We start from the raw sequence: 20,433 nt of genomic DNA, 5'->3' as shown, positions 1-20,433 counted from the left end.
TCGTACCGGGGTCCTGTTGGGCGCTACAGCTTACGTGCGGGCGTCATGCGCCATTCTTGTCTTCCATCCGATCTGAGTGGACAGAATGGTCAGAGGGTCCCCTGACAAAAGCCATGCGGGGGGCTTAGCGGTACAGTGTCAGTCAACAAATGCTGGTTGACTGACGTTGGATGGTGGTCGGGCAGAGAGTTGGTAGCACAGTGTTGGCCTATTAACACGATGGGCGACATGAGTTTCCCCATATGGCCTGATGTGACCGCCAGTCGTGTCAGGACACGTCCGAGACATGCTCCCGGGCGTGCGCTTCCATGTTGTAGTGGTTGAAGTGGTTCGAGCCCTACCCTAGGACCACTACTTTGGTCCGATAGCAGATCCGATCCCCAAGGATCGGGAGAGGCAGAATCCAACCCACGGGGGTCGGACGTGGCGGGGCCCTCCCCGTGGGACCGGACGAGGCGTGTCCCGGCCCCTAGGGGTCGAACGATGCGAAAACCTCATCCTCGGCATCGGACGAGGCGGGGCCCAACCCCCGGGGGTCGAACGAGGCAGAAACCTCGTCCTCGGCATCGGACGAGGCGTGGCCCGGCCCCTAGGGGTCGGACGAGGCGGAAACTTTGCCCTCGGAGTCGGACGAGGCCATAGCTACATCTTTAACCATCTTATGAGGCGACGTGACGCTCTTTAATCCTTTGGCTCAGATACTTGGGTATAGATATCCGACAAGTTCACTAAGATCTTCGTCTTCTATATCATCAATATGAGGTGATTTTCTATGCTCACCAAGCCTTGGCTGTAGCTTGGCTTCAAGAGTAGCTTGTTTACGCCGTTCTTGATCAACCTTATCTTTTGATGAGTTACCTTTAGTGCTAGCAGCAGGGATATGATTTCTAATCATTTCTGCTAGTTGATCAAAGCTCCTATTGAGTGCTTCATGTAAATCTTGAATTTGCTTTTCCGCAGCATCCATCCTCTTGCCCAATTCCTCCATCTTTCCTATACCTTCTTGTAGATTTCTTGCAAGGAAAATGGCAGCCTGAGATGATCAACGAGGCTCCAATACCAATCTGATGCAACACACTTTTTTGGAGGATCAACTCTAAGGTGCTGATATATAGAAATAGCATAAAGTGTTGAAGGAACAACTTCAACGTGCTAGTAGATAACACCCTATGGGCAGTCCGAATCCACAGACAACAATCCGAATCCACAGATAATACGAGCTCAATCCAAAGCTCAAGAACAAGATCTAGTCCAAGATCATAAAATAGAAAACTAGAGTTCTATTCATATGGTGAGAAATACGAGACAAAAGTTACAAATCTTGAGGACATTGCCTCTATTTATAGGCTATGAGCCCTTACACAACTCATATACACCTAATATGACAACTAATAGCCTACTAGATGACAACTAATATATTACTCAATGACACCTAAGAAACAACTCATAGGACACCTTAGTATCTTCTAGTATCATGTAGATGACATATGCTATGACATCACATTACTTCTGGACTAAGTAACTCTCCATGAAACATAGAGGTAAAACTCAGTTTGAATTCATGATCCTAGTAGTAAAATCAGATTTCTCCTCTAACTCTTAGTATCAAAATTTAGTTTGAACTCATATGCTTGAATACACTTGAATGTTCATGATTCATCTATACGATGTCCCTCATCAGAGGAGTTCAGACATCCGTCGGTGTTTCTTCTGATTATGACGAGGAAGAGGACAGTAGCAAATTTGGATGACGTAACTTCACCAAATTATAGAGAAAAATGCTGATGCACTCTCCTATTTCGATATAATAATAGATATATGTATTGGAAGTGTATGGTGATATTGGGTCGTTCGCGTGTCCTTAAACCCGGCTTGATCCGTTTCTTTTTTTCATCGGGAACCGTGTTTTCCTCTCACAAATTCCTCCAAAATTTCTCCAAACCATCCAAATTCCTCCACAACCATACTAGCCGAACACCCCCGTAAAAATGACCACTATAAAATGGAATGGAAATTTTGGTCGAGTTGATTTTTGATAACACTACTTGGATATGTTATCCATGTATACATAATTGCCCATTGCAACAAGATTCCTGGCTCTACGATTGGGTGTGTGAACGTGTCACCTTTCAAACGTTTTGGAAGCAAGCTATAAATGTAGAAAGATAAATTACATTGCATTTGCACATGAATTTAAAGATGGTTCGAATATATGAATGATCTTCTAGTGATATCGCACATGCATTTATACACAAACAATAAAAAGCATCATCATACACTGGGCCTAGGATATTCTATTGTGGCATTAGTATAAATATGTGTTCCGTGTGTTATTGCTCTAGTTAGGTACATCGATTATTACTAGTCAGAGGTAAAAACACCAACATTTCTTATGCCAATTGCGCCTAAAAAATTATACACCCTTAAAAATCATAGTAGTGTCATAAAGGAGGACTTTAGGGAGGCTTTTCACCCCTATAACTCTTTAGGGACGTTGTCGATTCACTTATATTATGAGAGTCATAATCAATCACTATATATATGTGTTATCACACAATATTTTAACGAAATGTCCTCTACAACATATATACATGTCACACTATAAAAAATATGTGAAATAAAAAATTACAAAAATGAATTAAAATACAAAATTTAAAAGACCAATAACAAAATTTATCCCTAAACCGGAAAAAGGCTTCACAAGTGGATCTGCAAAAATAGAGAGTTATGATAATAAAAATAGCGAGAAGAAAAAATAAAAAGAAAGAAAGAAAACCAAGTCTCATGGGCGTGCGCGGGAAAAAAGAAGAGAAATCGGCCCAGTAAACATTCCCGCAAGAATTTTCGAGCTCGTCCCGTCCGGCGTCCTCCGCCAGTCCCGCCTCCCGCAGTCCCGTCCTCGTCGTCGCTGCCCGCCGGCTCCTCGGCGTCTCTCGCGGTCCTGCCCCCTCCGGCCCTCCCCAAATCCGTCCCCTCGGCGCCTCCTTCCCCTCCTCCCCCAAATCCGTCCCTAGCCAGGCGCCTAGGTCACCTCCCGTCGCTGCCGCCGGCTTCTCGGAGCACGACGACGCCCCCGGCATCCAGGTCCGTGGCCACTTCCGCGCGGCCGCGCGGCAAAGTCGGCAACTGCCTCTCCCCTCTCTCTCCACTGACCACTGCTGTAGACTGCAGTGTTGTGCTTAGCAACTTATGGAAACTGCAAGCACATGATTGAAGTATTGATTCATTATTTCATCTCATTTTAATTGTCGATTGTTATTTTTTCATCAATTCATGTAAGTAAAGGAATGGGAGTTAATTGGCTACTTACAAAACATGAATGCCTTGTAAGTATTGCTCAGTTTGATAGAAATACTCAACTAGTAGATTTTTTTGGCAGAAATTCTCCATATGTATTATTTGACAGAAATACATAATACTCAACAGTTAATTTTTTGTTTTTGAATTTAATGTTATCATCAATTTACATGTTGAAGTGTCCAAGTTTGGTCTTGATGTTAAGCCATCTTAAACTTAGTTCCTAAAGATTCGCTCGGGAGCCCCCCCTCCATTCCTGGATCCACCACTGGGTATGCCCGCCCCTTATCTTCTCTTTCTCCTGTGCAAAATGGGCGATTTGCAAAAATGGGACTCGAAACATCGGTCGTTTGCAGATTTGACACTGGACCCACATTCATAGACACGATGGACCCACTTGTCATCCACCCGAGTGACATCATAATCAAGGAGTCAATCTTTCGAGTGTCATTTTTGCAATTTTTTCGTGCAAAACTGAGCACCTGAACCCTCATTTAAGCTATTTGGCCATCTGTATTTGGATCGGATCTAACCCCAAGGATATACATGTAGTATGCCTACTAACTTTGATTATTTTTTTCCAAAAATTATTGGGTGTACATGTGTACACCCATGTCCTTTATTGGATCCGCACCTGGCAGCCACGCATGCGCAGCCATGGGTGAGGACCGATTTACCGAGCTGCCGAGAGAATTTCTAATTTCAATTTTTTGTCTGGTTCTAGCATAATTGATATCGTCATTTAGTTAATCAGTGTGCATGTTCTACCTGTAGATAGTAGAGCTTTGCAAATGAACAAGAAATTGATTAATTTGAAGACTTAGTGGGCAAGATCTTTTTGTAGTTTTGGATCGGGCATTTCCTAAAAAAAGTTGGATTGGACATTTTATTTTGGCTTGGGAATGGCAATACCCATGTTTTGTTGTCTGGCTGCATGCGGCTACAAATGTTGTTTAAAACTTTGGTTTCAACATATTTATTGAACAGAAATTTTACGTTACCCATTTGTTATGCTAGCATATGTCTTTCATTATCAACTATTTTCTTATTTCAGCATGTTTTTCCCAGAATGAGTAAATGCAGACCATAAAGCGCTTGCCGCAGAGTGTCCATAGTTCCTTGCGCTCAAGTGTTATTCTGTCTGACCTGCCAAGGGTTATTGAGGAGTTGATATATAATAGCATTGACGCGAATGCGAGTAAGGTATTGCTTTACATGTGGAGAAGGGAAAAAGCAATGTATAATGTCTTCTATGCCATGCATTATCATCAACATACATTTATTCTGTTTGAATTTCAGATTGACATTGGAGTAAACATCAGAACTTGTTATGTAAAAGTGGAAGATGATGGTATGTACCTATCCTTTTCTTTTTTCTTTAAAAAAAATCTTATATGTTTATCTTCCAAAAACATTATTGCCATACATCGTACGAATTGCAGGTTGCGGTATTACACGAGATGAATTGGTTCTCTTGGGAGAAAAATATAGTAAGCCAGAACTTATTATTATTATTATTTATTTGCTATCTTTCTCAGTTTTCCTTCATTTCATGAGACTGTTTGTCATGTTAAATTCTATTGCTGTAAATGATACAACATAAAGAAAAATGATTTTCTGGATGTTCATCTTATTCCACAGATATCAGATGTAGAATAGGGAATTCCTGATTTTCTTAGGACATAACAACAAAAATGACATCCATTCTATTTGTTAAAAAAATATTACTATTATTATTTATTTGACAAGCTGGGAGCCCTGCCATCAGTGTTAAAACTGATTATGTTATTTGTTTTTCACTTTTCCGTTAAGTATAGGCTCATCACCTGAAAGCGTGTAGGTTCTGAAAGACTAAAAATACTTAATGGCAGCATGTGGTTCAACTGTGCTAATGATACATGCTTTACTTTTACTATAACTGTACAACAGCAACATCCAAATTTCATAATGTGATGGCCGACAAGGAGCTCAGTTCTAGAAGTTTTGGACTAAATGGAGAAGCACTCGCATCACTTTCTGATATCTCTGTGGTTGAAGTCAGGACGAAAGCTCGTGGGAGACCAAATTCATATTGCAAGATAATAAAGGCATGATCGTAAGACTGAGCTTCTTTAATCTTGATTTATCCATGGCTAGTGCATCTGAGTTCTTGTGACAATTGCACAGGGATCTGAATGCTTACATCTGGGGATAGATGACAAGAGGGAAGTTGTCGGCACCACTGGTAACTGTTCTATTTTCTCCTTGAAACAGAGTAGTGCCACTATATTCGTAATAGTACATAGTGTAAGATGGTAACAGTCTATTCAAGACCCCGGTCGTGACTTTTAGTTATATTTTTCTGATGTTATGAGGGCTAGTTATCAGGCCTTTCATCTTTGCAGTTGTTGTTCGGGAGCTTTTTTACAATCAACCAGTACGGAGGAAACAAATACAATCTAGGTATGTGATAATTGTTACTACTGTTCGTGTTCAGATGTCTTTGTATTCTCAGCTTTGCTCAATATATTATTTCATTGATATTTAGCCATATCATATTTTTTTAGTGAGAAAAGAGAACTACATCATGTGAAGAAGTGTGTCCTGCAAATTGCGCTTATTCATCCACAGATTTCACTCAGACTCCTTGATATTGACAGGTTATCTATTGTGCTAAGCTTGATGTATTAACTTTTACATTTATACAATTTTACTTGTACAGCACATATTGACATGCCTGTTTTATTAATGCAGTGAAGATGAATTGCTATATACAACCTTTTCGTCATCCCCTTTGCCTCTTATATCAAAAATTTGGGGGACTGATGTCTCCAGATGTCTCCATGAGATAACTGCCTCTGACCAGGGCTGGGTTCTTTCAGGTCACATATCTGGACCTGCAGATGTGTTTTGTACGAAGGTAAAGTCCACTGTTTAAGCTATGACCTGTTGAAGCTGTTTGATGATGTGTTTTCAGCAAGTTCAATTCTCCTTTTCAGGATGTCCAATACTTGTGTATCCTCCTCGCTAATCCACTGTTATATACTTCTATTTGCTATCTTCAAATTTTTGGAGATGTCCTTGACTTTTCAAAGATATCAACTCAAGATTCGTGAATAGGAACCCGATTCATAATATGCTCAATAATCTGGCGTCTAGTTTTCAATCTTCTGTTATAAGGGGGGATGAAGAAATTGATGTTCAGAGCAGGAAGAGGCAGAAGACTGATATCTACCCTGCTTTTATACTAAACTTTTACTGCCCTAGATCCAGCTACGATCTACATTTTGAGCCTACAAAAACCATTGTGGAATTCAAGGTGATTCACTAAAGCTCTATGCTTTTGAGTTTCCTTGTTTATAGTAAGCTTCATTTGTATCTAATGTTTGGTTTAGCCACCTCTTGTACAACACCCTGGGCTCCTCCTAATTATTAAAATAGGTGGTTCGCCTGCTGGTTACTATTTTTTTGTTGTTAAAAAATGTAGCTAACGTTCCTGTATGAGTAGGACTGTGTCTTAGGCAAAATGTCTTTGTGCCTATTTGGAAACATGGCATTATGTTGTTTCATCTGTAAATAGTTTACTCTCTGTAGCTGGCTAATTAATCTCCCTTATTTTTCCCACTTCTAGGATTGGCGAACTGTCTTGCTTTTCTTTGAACAAACTGTCACAAACTACTGGAAGAAGCATCAACTGCAATCACCAAAAGGTTAGACAATATGACCTCAATGTTCCTTGCTTATGTCTTTGTGAAATGGACAATTATTGGTGTGAATGCACTTGTAATCTTTTATTGGCAGATGGAGCTTGTGCTGATGGTACCCATGTGCCTCAGAAAAATCATGGTTGGTGGCTTGTTGAACAGACTTCAGTTTTGTATCCTTTTATCTGTTAAGCTTCTGAGCTTTTCTCATACGGTGCTGTTGCAGTGAAATTGAATAATGGGCATCCTGAAAGATCATAATGTGCAGAACGAGAAGAGTATGCTGGACTTCGAAAGCACTCAGCAGAAGAATGCAGTCAGAGACACCAACAGTGATATGAGTTCCACAAGAGCAACAAGAAATTCACGCTGCTTTTCTTTTGTTATGGAGCCATCCATTCAGAATATCTGTTTCTCTGGAAGGATCACTAATTCAAGCCGCCCGAATGACAATGTTGCCAGTATTGATTACAAGTTAGGGTATAAGCAAATGCATTCTCCTGAAAGTGGCAGTTATAAGTGGTTAGACGATGGCCCTTCCCAGTTAGATGATGATATTTCAAGTGTTAGCCCAACTTGTTGGAAAAGGCAAAGGACAGAAGGTATATTCCATGAGTATGCATATTCTGGTAATCTTGGAATGGCTGGAAGATGTTCCAACTGAAGGTTTTTTCGCTCACAAACAAGAGTCTGAGCTGATTGGTCCAGAAGTTGAAATACCAGAATCTTGCTTCAGGGCTCTCATAGGCCAAACTGGAATGGATGTCTGATTTTGTGCAAAATAAAACCAGCTTAAAGGCACAAACCTCAGGCTGGGATGGATTATATGACAGGTTTGATAAATTAAATGGGGATTGCTTCAATGAAGCCACAGAAACAATCACTGATATTTCTTACCCAGAGATGTTACAGTTCAGTAATGGATTTTATCATGATGGTAGCACTTCCAGGGGCTCCTGTAGAATTTTGAGAAAACTTCAGAGCCAGTAAGAAGTTGGGGACTGCAGCTGGATGTGTTGAAGTGCACTAGAGGCTGATGCTATTAACCAGATGAATTTCCCTGATCTTCATGCTCTGTGGAACAGTGACTTGATAGATAGGTCCTCCATCAAGGATACTTTAAATCATTTTCCTCATCCATCCTTGTTGGCTGATACGCCTTGCAGTCATCCAAGGACCTTGCACACACTTACAGGAAATCAGATAAATGCTTTAGTTCTTGGAACTGTGAAAATGTTGACAGCAATATTAGATTTGATTTGGACAGATTTAGCAATGATTCGTCTATAATATTTGAAGGAACTAAACATTTCGATAACTTTGACAATGAAATACAGCCGCTTAATTACTTCAATAATAAGTGTGGTTCAACCGACCAGCTTGGTTCTGAAGAAGACCTGATAACTTGGAAATCAAAATTCGACATGAGGTTGTCAGTCAATATTTCTCCTGAGAGAAGTGATAATGGTCGCCGTTTGAAGTGTTCCTTCTTCGAATATGGCAAATGGCAGCCTGCTTACTCAAGATCTGCTGAATCAACACAACTCTGGACTAAATCAGAGACCCAGGACTTCCAAGGGTAGTAGATTTAGGAGTCATTCTGCTCCACCATTTTATAGAGGGAAACTGAAATTCTCTAGATTAAATGTGCCACTGAGCAAACCGAGCACAGATAGCGATAAAGATATCTGCATCAATAACCCCGAAGGTACATCCAAACTTTGGCCCTTTATGAATTGCATTTTTATGAGAACTAACATTACACACTTCTAATCAAATGCAGACAATGCACCTGCACCTGTGGATATCTCATATATGAGTTCAACCCAGCCTGTTCCTGAGACTGATAGCGTTGATTTTCCAGACTTAAATTTCAGGTATACTCATCTTGCCTAGTTTCCTGGATATACCTTCAAGTACTTGAAAATATCTTTCTAAGCCTGTTACTATACACTCTCAGTTTGGGACAGCTCGAACAGATTTGTGAAAATGTCTGAAGTTGCATGTTCTGATGGGATTGAGGACTCCACTGCTCAAATAACTAAATGGCGAGATGACCCTGTCCAGCATACAGTTAAGCTGCATTTGAGTTTGGGATACTAACACAGAGAAAGTTCCATACGTCCTTGCTACTATGTGTCTTGTTATCTTCTTAGTGCTTTACCTCCCTTTGTAGGCTTTGAACTTGCCACATGGTCCTGTTGGATGCTATGATGATATACTTAGCATTTCTTCTGGAACCTTACATCTCTCTTGTAGCTCGCTAATTCCTGAATGTGTTGACAAGAACTGCTTTGAGGAGGCAAGGGTTTTGTTGCAGCTGGACAAGAAATTTATTCCCGTCATATCTGGGGAAACTATCCTCCTTGTCGATCAGGTTCAAATTTTCTCATTTAGCAAGGGGTCCAGGTTCATAATTGATAACATGATTTTTTTAGGGCTTTGACACCATTGTTATAGATTCTAGCATATTATCTATTCCTATTATTTTTGTTGGAATAATCATGTTGTGGAAATACTATTTAGTGCTTGCTGCATTGGATCAGTTAAATCGTTAAGTGCACAATAGTTTCTAAATATGAAATGCTGATGAAATGGTTTTGTTTCAAAAAGATTTAGCAAGTTATGTTCTTTTTTACTGTGTACAGCATGCAGCTGATGAAAGGATACGTTTAGAGGAGCTCCGTAGCAAGGTTGTTAATAATACATTGACCAGGAACAACTATTCAACATTGTTTTACGCTTTTCATACTCATACACTGATGCGATCTGCAGGTTTTATCAGAAGAAGGACATTAAGTTAGTTACTTGGACTCTGAGGAGGAATTGGTATGTGGTATAGCATTCATGAACTTGTTTTAATACTAATATGCGACATTCAATATTTCACTCACCCCAATTTTCTTTCAGTCTCTCCCTGAGACTGGGTTTCAACTATTCCAGAAGTATGCTGAGCAGATTCAGAAATGGGGCTGGATCATCAGCAGCGGGAGCAATTCATCTGAATCATTCAAAAAGTAGGTGATTCACCATTCTCTGACTATTCTTTAAGTGCAAAAGCTATTCACCTCATCTATATAGATCAAATATACGACTGTCATTTGATCATTTACTTTGTATGTTTTAGGAACATGAACATTCTGAAGAGACAAGTCCGTCTTGTTACTCTTGTTGCTGTAAGGAACACCCTTTCTTCTGTCTGTACCATTCAACATGTTTGAAATTGCTGATTGTATATGTTTTGCTTAATCTGCTGGACACGGTGGCTTTTCTGTCTCTTATCAGTTTATGTATATGGTTTCCCCTAATCTGCTAGACATGATGGTCTATAGATTTGTATTTCTATTTATTGTCTGTTTACGTTTTATAGTAACAAATAGGCTATCAAACCCACTGTAACTAATTTAGTATCCATAAATTGTGCATAGACTACTGGCAAGAACGAGTTGAAAAGGTGAACCCAGATCTGTCATATGCCAAATATCTGCAGACATAAAAACTGTAATGTGGTATCTATTTACACTAAATATCTTCTATGCTACACAGGTTCCATGTATTTTGGGTGTCAAATTGACTGGGAAAGATCTCATGGAGTTTATTTGGCAGGTAACTGCCACCATCTTATGATGTACAACTTATATTTTTTACTAAAACATTCTCATTCACTTGCACAAAAGTTCTACGAGTGAAGGACCCTAGATTTTCATCTTAATACTTTCTGGAATGAAAATGGTATGTCGAGCATGGACTCTTTGGAAACATTGGAACCGATGTGTCTTTGATGGCTTGGCCCCTAGCTTAGCGGCAGCTGGGAGCCTTGCTGCTTGCTGCAGATGAGCTGTAGCTCTGAATTGGCTGGGATTCTGGGGCTTTACCTCTTGATAGCTATCCCCGATGGGTAGTGGTTAGCGGTTTTTGTGGTGGTTTCTATAATTGTCACGGGCGAGCATGTAATCTACATTCCTGTATGTGTGTGTGGTTTATTCAGGGTTCTTTATCTGTTTTCCTTCTTCTATAATATAATGATACACAACTCTCCTGCATGTTCGAGAAAAAGAATTGTATGTGCAGATTTTGTTGAGTTCATTTACCTTTACTCATGTTACCTATTACTGTTTCTTCCAGCTTGATGAGACTGATGGATCGTCAGATATCCCCCCAGCAGTTCTCCGTATTCTTAACTTCAAAGCTTGCAGAGGTCACTACTTATTCGCCTCCTAATTGTCCATGATGCAAGCATTTCTGTATATTTTCACACTGATAAAACATTGCTTTTTGGTGTTTCTTGGTGGCTTACTGTAGGAGCGATCATGTTTGGCGACTCCTTACTACCATCTGAGTGCTGTCTGATTATTGAAGAACTGAAAGCAACATCTCTATGCTTCCAGGTAAGATTTTTGAATCCTTGGTCCTTGTATCTGCTGTTACTCTGTGGTACAGTGATGGAGATAAGCTTTACTGTCTTGCAGTGTGCTCATGGACGCCCAACCACTGTGCCCATCTTGAACGTCGCATCCCTCCACGATGAGCTGGCGAGGCTCCAAATGCTGAGTGGAACGCAGGCAGAGACCTGGCACGGCTTGGGGCACCATGAACCCAGCCTTGAGCGTGCTCAGATGCGCCTCGAACGACTGAGAAAGCTACGCCGGGGCCAGTAGCCGTAGGACAATAGCAAATGATTTGAATCAGATAAAAGGCTCTGTGTTTTGTATAGTTTGTAGAGAAGCGAGTGGAATTTCACTGTGCTGTACAATTGTACACATACTAGGTATTCATTCATGACGAAGAGATAAAACGGCGCCCATCACCTGACAGGCGAGTGGGGTTTGCCACGGCATGTTGTAAAGTTTGTACATTCTGGTTTGTTAGTTGTTACAACAATTCATGCCATGGAAATCTATGTAAAACTCCATTCAACCGTGCCAATGTGATTAGTTAAAGTTGAGATGGGTGTGACACCTTTGTGAAGCCGCCGTGCTTGTTTCCTCTAGCCAACACCATTGCACCAACCGCCAAGGGCCTGCCTGTTTTCAAATGATGGTTCTCATTTTTCTTCTTTTGTAAAAAAAGTAATTAAAAAAAACTCTCTCCGGTGAAAAATACTCTGTAATTTGGTGGAATGGGAATGAGGATGAACCGATGAGGTGACCAGATTTTTTGTTTTTTTAGGAACCGAATGAGGATGAACTGGTCAGACCAGATCGCTTCCTTCTATGATCTCAACCCGCCAGTGGGCTAAATCCTATTGGGCCAAGGTATATTAGCCCAAGATCACAAACCCATCTCGCGACACGATATCAGGTGGCGCGCGACGACATTTCGAGCGACTTCTGCTTCGCATTTCCCCCCAATTCCTCCCGCCCAAAGCCCCAATCCACCACCACCCAAATCCTCTCTGCCACCCGCCGATGGGCGGCGCCGCCATGGCCGATGACGACGACTTCGCCTCGCCGCCGCCCGCCCCTCGCGCGCGGGCGGAAGGAGGAGGTGGAGGCGTGTACCAGGTGGGCGGCGTGCCGGTGGAGTTCCCCTACAAGCCCTACGGGACGCAGCTGGCGTTCATGGGGCGGGTCATCGCCACGCTCGACCGTGCGCGGCGGCAGGGGCGCTCCCACGCGCTCCTCGAGTCGCCCACAGGCACCGGCAAGTCACTTTCCCTCCTCTGCTCCGCGCTCGCCTGGCAGCGGCACTACCCGCTCCGCTCCCCTCCCGCTCCCGCCCCCGATCCATTCCTCCACGGCGGAGGATTCGTCCCCGACGATACCCAGCCACAGACGACAACAGGTGCGCCACGCTCTTCCTTTCCTCTCTATTCTATCGTTCGGGGGTTCTTGGACCAAGAACTGCTCTTTCTTGGTAATCTGTGGCTTGTCCTTTGCTCATTTTACGTTTTGGGGTTCTTTATTGTTCAGTCGTCCCGGAGAAGGCTGTCAAGAAGAAGAACGCGCCGACAATCTATTACGCGACGTAGGATCTCTGTCTATTAACTCGAACTGATGAGGGGATTGGATGATCTTGATTGATTTATTCGTTGCTTGTGTTTCTGAAGGAGGACGCACGCGCAGATAAGCCAGGTTGTCCGGGAGTACCGCAAGACGTCGTACCGAGTGCGCATGGCCATCTTGGTAACGCCTATTTCCATCTGAATTTATTTTATTTCTTGCCTTATTCTCTGGTAAGAAAGAGACGTCGTACTCATCATCCAACTAGAGTAGCAGAGGCAAATAGAATTAAGACTACTGCTTAGACTCTGTACTCTGGCAATGCAGGCCTCAAGGAAGCACTACTGTGTCAATCAGGTTGCTTGCGCGAGCGACAACATTGATGAGCAATGGTACTTACTGTACATAATAGATTAGCTCTTACAAAGCTCTTGCATTGTCATTGCTAACTGAACTTCTAATTGAACTTCCCTCATCAGCAAGTCGCTGCTAGACAAGACGATTCAAGGTTGCCCGGAATTCAAGTGAGGTTTCCTATCTTTTCAACGTCAGAACATATAATTAGCCAGGAGAGCATCTTGTTTCTCTTCGAATTTTAATGCAATCAGTTAAAACTTGCAGGAATGCTCAGAAACTAAGTCGGCATCCATCCCTTCAGATTGGCGGCTGCTATGAAGTTCACGATATTGAAGATCTTGTCAGAGTTGGACGGAAAGCAAAGGGTATGTAAATACCTTTTAGTTGCACTTGTTTCCTCCTGAGGATAATCTGGCTCTGATCTGGTCACTGCTGATACCTATTCAATTATCTCTTTTCCTGTTATTGGCAGGATGCCCATATTTTGCTGCACAGCACATGGCAGAAGCAGCACAATTGGTTTTCTGCCCATATAACTACCTGATTAGTCCGGTTGTCAGGAGAGCAATGGACATCGATATCAGTGGTTCCATCATTATTCTTGATGAGGCACAGTAAGACTTCACTTCTATGACTCTTTTCAGCTACCTGTTGATTTCCTTGTACTTCAAAAGTTTTATCAATCAAGCTGAAATAGTTTTTATGTGACCCTCATTATATCCATAGCAATTATAGTCTTGTGACATGGTGAAGCCTGAATTCCAATTATTTTTCTTCATATTGCGTCCTCTTTTCTCAGCAACATAGAAGACATAGCACGTGATGCTGGCAGTGTTGACATCGATGAAGAATCACTTTGCTGTAAGTCAAATTCCATGATTGTTCAGTTAAAATTCATGTTCTATTAAAATTTAAAACACATGCTAAAGCTAATTCACTATGGCAAAGTGTTGCAGGGAGAACTTCAAAACTTGACCACTGATGAGGCTGTTGCAATGATATACCAACCCTTGCACGATATTATTCAGGTACTTCTACAAGAAGAGAAGAGAGTTAATTGCCCTGTTCTTTTCCAGAAAAAAGGAAGGATAGTGTTAGTATTAATATTACTCTTAGAGCTAAGCTTTTAATACTTCTGCAGGGTCTTATTGGTTGGATTGCTGAGCGGGAGGACAATCTGCATAATCATGAGTTCGGACATCCCGCTTCATAGTATGTAGTCTGAGATTCTTTTAGTTTCTTATATGATTTATTGATTACCATTTTTAACTTCTCATCTTAAAAGAGAAGCGATTGCCACTTCATTTTCCATACGTGTAGATGGTTAAACATAATGTAACGAAAAAACTATACAGTTTAACACTGCAATCTAGTAAATTACATTTCGAGAAATCGATCCATTGCTTGATTGTGCAACATAAGTTGACAAATTGACTTGTGGTTACTGGTTAGCCATGGCCATTAGATGGACTATCTTTAGCCTACTTGTTATCAAATGTTGAGCCATTACTTGCTTAGCAACATAAGTTGATGCTAGCAACTTATCACTATTCATGTCTAATTGTTAGTGTATTATCTAAAAGAAATAAAATCATTTCCTTGATATTAAAAAAACAAAATATTGGGTTTGTGAAATATATCCATGAACTTTCGACTGCGTAACCCATTAGAATCACTAAATGTTTACAATGCAGCACTGATGTTTTTCATACCATCAGTGGACTTAACCTTTTGTAATCATCAGTTGGACTGGTGAAAAGGCAATGAATGAACTTCAGCGGGCTGGTATTTCTCCAATGTATTTCCCGGTATTGCAAGAATGTGCAACAAAGGTGCTTTTTATATCACAGTGCAGTTGTTGCATATATTGATCTTTTATGTGGCTGTGCAACATTCAGATTTTCAACTTCCTTCTTGCTTTAGGCGATTAAAGCTGCTTCAGATACTGAATCAGATGGATCACACTTGAGTGGTGGTCGTGCTATGACACTAGAGAGTAAGCAGTAGAGTGGTGATTACTTTATTTAATTCAATCTTGAATACACTTAATAACCCAATGATGTTATACAATCTTTTGCAGGTCTATTCTCTTCGTTGAGTTACTTTTTTGGTCAGAAAGGGCGTAATTCGTGTGATTATCAGCTTGCTTTGCAGCGTTTTGTTAAAAAGGAAGGTAGCAAGCTTGTTTATCCTTTAGAAAAAAGCATAGTTCCTGTTATAAGTTTTTCCTGTTAACATGGAAGTAGAGTAACAGAACATTTGTGAATATATTCAATCCTCTAGATCTTACAGTTTAGATCCTGCAATTGAGCCATTAGTGGTACACTGGTACTGTTCTTGAAGTCAAGAACTTGGTTGCTGATTTAATGTGATAAAGTTGTATATATGCTTGGATATCCAACAAGCTCTATTCCATTTTTAAATTCAAGGAGCAATTTGTGTAATTTCATCATATGAACCATTTACAGGCAATGATGAAATTTCTTCAAGATGCACAATGAGTTTGTGGTGTCTCAATCCTGCAGTTGTTTTTCAAGAAATTGCAGATCGAACACTTTCGGTAATTCTGACTTCTGGGTAAGTCTGGATAGTCCTTTTCTCGCTTATCAATAAGCTGGTAAAATGGCCCTGTTAAGCAGCAGATATCTAATTAGATGGTCAATGTGAAATTTAGAAGGAGAAAAAAACATGGAAGAGGAACTAGACATGCTGCCTGTAGCTAGTCTGAATATGTCAATTCTTTGAACTGCACATTGGTTTGGAACTGTATAACTGAACATTTCATTTCTTTTGTTCTTGGTAGAGGGGACCAAATAGGCAGTGACTGTCAGTAACGACCCTACGTAAGGCTTTTTTTGGACCAAGATAGAAGTCGGGCTGCTGATGTAGATGGCTTGCATGTCAAGATAGAAGTCTAGTAGGGTTTAGGATTATAAGATATATAGATATAGATACAGAGATATATGCAACTTTTGAGGTTCTTATAAATTGCCTTGTTAAGTCTTTCCAGTGTCAGATAATTTACAGCTCTGAAAGACTGAAACTACATGTATCTGCAGAACACTTTCACCAATGGGTTCCTTTACATCTGAACTTGGTGTCCAGTTTGAGGCTTGCATGGAAGCTCCTCATGTAATTAATGCTGATTCTCAGGTACGTATGTTGCTAGTTGTCTGCTGTATCATGTCATAACCGCATGGTGATGGATTTGTGTTATTGGGCGTTGAGTAGAGGAATCAAGATAATACTGTGTTTCTTGATTCTGAAATTCAAAAAAAATATTTGGTGACAGAGTAATTGGTCAAAACCGGGATGCGATTTTTTTTGCTGCAAATAGACACTAGTTCACTTTTGTACAATACAAAATCTGTGCATAAAGTATTTGAAGTTTTGAACTCACCATTGGAAGTGAGGATTTCCTATCTCACCTGAAGGGAAAGAAGAGAGGTGTAATTTGTATCTGCAAGCTTTATCTGATGGCATATTTTGGCATGCCAATGTACCAATATGTAATTACATGAAGTGCTTTAGCAAAATTACATTATTGAGATAATATGCATGGCTTGAACTTGATATGCACTACTCTATATATCACAGTTTGAACTCAAAAATTCTGTTTAGAGCTGGTTTATTAGCCTTGCTGTCCTTATGGTAATTTGTAGCCTCTCCAAAGACTTGTGAATTGATTCTCATTTTCATCAGTTTAAAGGCTGGTTAATTTGTCCCTCATACTGCCAGCAAAGAAAATAATTTTCCTAATGAGCTCTAACCCTTAGTTTGTTTAGGACCTGGACAGGGAGTTATGGACCTTTTGTGGTTAGAAGAAAGATTGGCAAATATAACCTATGCCAAACAATAGCTATTACTTGCATTTTTTTAAGTCTATCTTGGCTTTGCAGGTTTTTGCAGCTGTGCTATCATCTGGTCCAACAAGGCAAATATTGAATGCTAGCTATAAAACTGCGGACAATTCATCTTTCCAGGTAACTTTTCATTGAATTATATATATGTTAGGAACCCTAATTTAAAAATATTATTCTATTTTTACAGTGTTTTAATTTTTTCCCCGTTTTTACATAGGATGAACTTGGAGCTTCACTAGAGGAAATATGCAGAATTGTGCCTGGTGGTGCTCTAGTGTTTTTTCCTAGCTACAAGTTGTTGGACAAATTGCAAGTGCGCTGGTCTCAGACAGGTCAATGGGCACGGCTTAATGCTCAAAAACATGTGTTTGTTGGTAAGATCTTTTGAAGCATTTCAATATGCCATTTCACTAATTATAGAAGACGGTATTATGTCATGTTCAATTTTCTGTGTTCTTTATTCAAAACTTATTTGTTTCAGAGCCTAAGGGAAGTAGTGAGGAACTCGATCCTGTTTTAAAAGGGTACTATGATGCAATCCTTGGTAAGGCTCCTGTCAAGAAAGACAGATGTGGTTCAAAACAAATAGTGAAGAATCGAGTGACAAAAAAATCATCACAGGAATCAGCGAAAGCAGGAGCTGCTCTTCTTGCAGTTTGCCGTGGGAAGGTGCTATTTTATTACTAAATGTTTATATTAATTAATGTACATGTTTAAACCCTACTTTAAATTTCTTATGCATAATGTTGTGCGTATGCCAGCTGCCATTAGCTTATGTTTTGCTGGCTCCTGATTTTATTTCTAGGTATCTGAAGGGATTGACTTCGCTGATGACAATGCTAGAGTTGTGGTATCCTTTGTTTCCCTTTTTGATATTAAATTGTATGCTCTAGAAAGTTCAGTATCAACCACTTGCCCCTACTGGCATGTAGCATGATTGGTATATCTGTTCTGATGCAATACAATAAATGATTTTGATATTCATCTGTTTCCTTAACCAGACATAAGGTCATTGTTGGAATTCCTTTTCCAAATATGTAAGTTTGTTTCCTTTCTTTTTTTCTGTTTTAGTAAATAAATCCAATGTGTTTTTCTTTGTTTAGATACTAACATTGATTCAACATGGATCAGAAATGATGTTCAAGTAAAGCTGAAAAAGAGATATAATGATTCATACAAATCATCAAAGCATTTGTTAAGTGGAAATGAATGGTACTGTCATCAGGCATTTCGTGCTTTAAATCAAGCTGCAGGTATTTAGCTATTGACTTACCTGTCAGGCATCGCCTGTGGCTAAGCTATTGGCAATGGCTAACTGTTGTCCTTGTCTTCTGTAGGTCGTTGTATTCGTCATAAATCTGATTACGGAGGCATAATTCTGATTGGTATGTTATTCAGTTATCCACTCCCAACCATTTGCATGTCTAGAGAGAAAAGTCGATACGTAAAGTTTTGGTATTTTATTGATATAACTGTAACAAAACCGACCAAATCATAAGAACGTAAGTACAAAAACAATCACCAAAGTGATCAAATTCCTTTACTTAAGCTTCCATAATCCCGGTAGTCCGGAAATCATGAAGGATTTCAACCAACTCTCGACATACAAACCAAGACCGTAGTGATTCAACACAACACATCATTCGTTACAACATTTCACAAGTGGCATTCGGATTACATCCATCAGAGTTCAAATAAAATATTACAAACCAAGTTCGAATTTGCGGAAGCAACATAGTTTAGTACATAACTTCATAGTTTCAAATACATTGCCAGACCTTAGTCATGTCCCACAAAAGCATCTTCAGGTACGAGAACTAGGAGAGACCGCGCCCAACGGTCTAGTCTTCATCCCCAGCCGGGAGAAGGCAATACTTGCAGCAACCAAAGTAGAACTGGTTATCTGCAACAGGTGGGAGATAAACCCTGAGTACGAGAAGGTACTCAGCTAGACATACCCGTCAAAACCAAAAATAAAAGACACCAAGGGTCATGCAAGGCTTATGAGGTGGGCTAGCTGGACACAGTTGCATAAAAGAGCTTATGAATATAGTAACCAATTTAAACTTCGCATCAAGTTTATCATCATTTACCTGTCCACTAAATTTGCACCTGTACTAGAGCACTCACTTATTAGGAGCAAACAATATTAACCATAGCAGGTATAATAAGGCTGTCATCATCATATCATCATTTTCGAACTATTATGTTATTTAGTGTATCTACTTTGGAAATAAGCCCGTCAAGTTCTCACTAACCGGGAGAGACGGCGACTCGAATCGAATTACAACTCAGCTGAAGGGGTATTCCTAACTCTCACCCTGTCATACTTTGCAAGAGTAGCCGTGGGTCACCTTTGGTACAACTCAGGAACCAAATTCGCGGGTTTGATCAGCGCCAGCGCTCTCAGGGATTACCCTTCTGTCAGGACGATCAGGACTTTTAAATCACCTACCCTTGGACTCACGTCTACGGCTCCCTTCCGAGGCGTACTTTATACTTATCGACTCCCGGCCTGAGGTGAGCTACTCGGCTTCGTGGTCGGTCTTCAGACCCGGTCAACTAAGAGAGAGGCATGCGTTCAACATGAACAGGAAAGGCTCCAAGATTCAGTCCTTAAGCGACACAGACGGAGTCACTGCAACCCGGCAAGCCTCCGCCCGGTCTTCATTTCAAATTAAGACAGGTTCTTTTCCACAATAGCAAATATAGCCAACCGTGCCATATGTATACTCCTATATCTCGCAGGTGACAGGAAATCACCTGACTTCTACCGTGTTTAAGCAGGACTAAGCACTACACGAGCCTGAGCTACATAGGATTCAAGGTATCAATATTTGGACAAGGATTGGATAACCAATGCAGCAAGTGTTTGCATCCAACACCTAAACTTAATGTAACAATATATATATATATGTAACAATAATACTTTAACTGCATTTCAGAAATTAGGAGGCTTAATATGCTCCGGGGCTTGCCTTTCACAAAGTTGCACAGACGGTGATCCGGGCACTCAACGGCGACCTCGTCTGGCACTTCTCCTGAGGGCTGCACCTCCTGAACCTCCGGTGTTGCTGCTGCTGCTCCCCGCTCGGTTTCTCGAATTCCAGCAGTGTCACTCCTTCCGGTACACCTATTGCATACCGGTGCACAAGATAAATATTATGGATGCATAAGGAATGACATGATGCTCATGATGAATGGATCACAGTAAGTGTTTCACGAAAACATCACTGCACATTCGTTTACCGATTAAGAATAGCTCTATTTAAATCACTTTAAAACATGTAT

At 40.6% G+C, this 20,433-nt stretch overlaps 1 protein-coding gene, 1 long non-coding RNA gene and 1 pseudogene across 2 annotated transcripts; all 3 read left to right on the top strand.

The window, feature by feature from the left end:
- The first annotated feature begins 2,830 nt into the window (after nucleotides 1-2,830).
- On the top strand, nucleotides 2,831-11,906 carry LOC136546713 (DNA mismatch repair protein MLH3-like; annotated as a pseudogene).
- A 436-nt stretch (nucleotides 11,907-12,342) lies between these two features.
- On the top strand, nucleotides 12,343-18,724 carry LOC136546712 (uncharacterized). Its single transcript, XM_066538674.1, has 22 exons — nucleotides 12,343-12,764; nucleotides 12,893-12,947; nucleotides 13,030-13,105; nucleotides 13,250-13,314; nucleotides 13,402-13,446; nucleotides 13,544-13,644; nucleotides 13,752-13,893; nucleotides 14,079-14,140; nucleotides 14,228-14,307; nucleotides 14,421-14,491; nucleotides 15,024-15,111; nucleotides 15,203-15,275; nucleotides 15,360-15,452; nucleotides 15,748-15,856; nucleotides 16,339-16,432; nucleotides 17,179-17,262; nucleotides 17,360-17,516; nucleotides 17,624-17,811; nucleotides 17,948-17,992; nucleotides 18,151-18,179; nucleotides 18,274-18,395; nucleotides 18,480-18,724. The coding sequence occupies exons 1-22, from the start codon at nucleotides 12,389-12,391 to the stop codon at nucleotides 18,638-18,640; spliced, it is 2,316 nt and encodes a 771-aa protein (XP_066394771.1). The 5' UTR covers nucleotides 12,343-12,388; the 3' UTR covers nucleotides 18,641-18,724.
- A 911-nt stretch (nucleotides 18,725-19,635) lies between these two features.
- Nucleotides 19,636-19,960, top strand: LOC136546711 (uncharacterized). Its single transcript, XR_010781419.1, has 3 exons — nucleotides 19,636-19,662; nucleotides 19,737-19,828; nucleotides 19,930-19,960. It is a non-coding gene; the product is annotated as an uncharacterized lncRNA (long non-coding RNA).
- Nucleotides 19,961-20,433: the final 473 nt, after the last annotated feature.

The sequence above is a fragment of the Miscanthus floridulus genome, chromosome 3 (assembly GCF_019320115.1).
Source record: "Miscanthus floridulus cultivar M001 chromosome 3, ASM1932011v1, whole genome shotgun sequence".
In the NCBI taxonomy this organism is placed as follows: domain Eukaryota; kingdom Viridiplantae; phylum Streptophyta; class Magnoliopsida; order Poales; family Poaceae; genus Miscanthus; species Miscanthus floridulus.
Note: the sequence above shows the minus strand (reverse complement) of the source record. Positions and strands in the feature narration are given on the sequence as shown.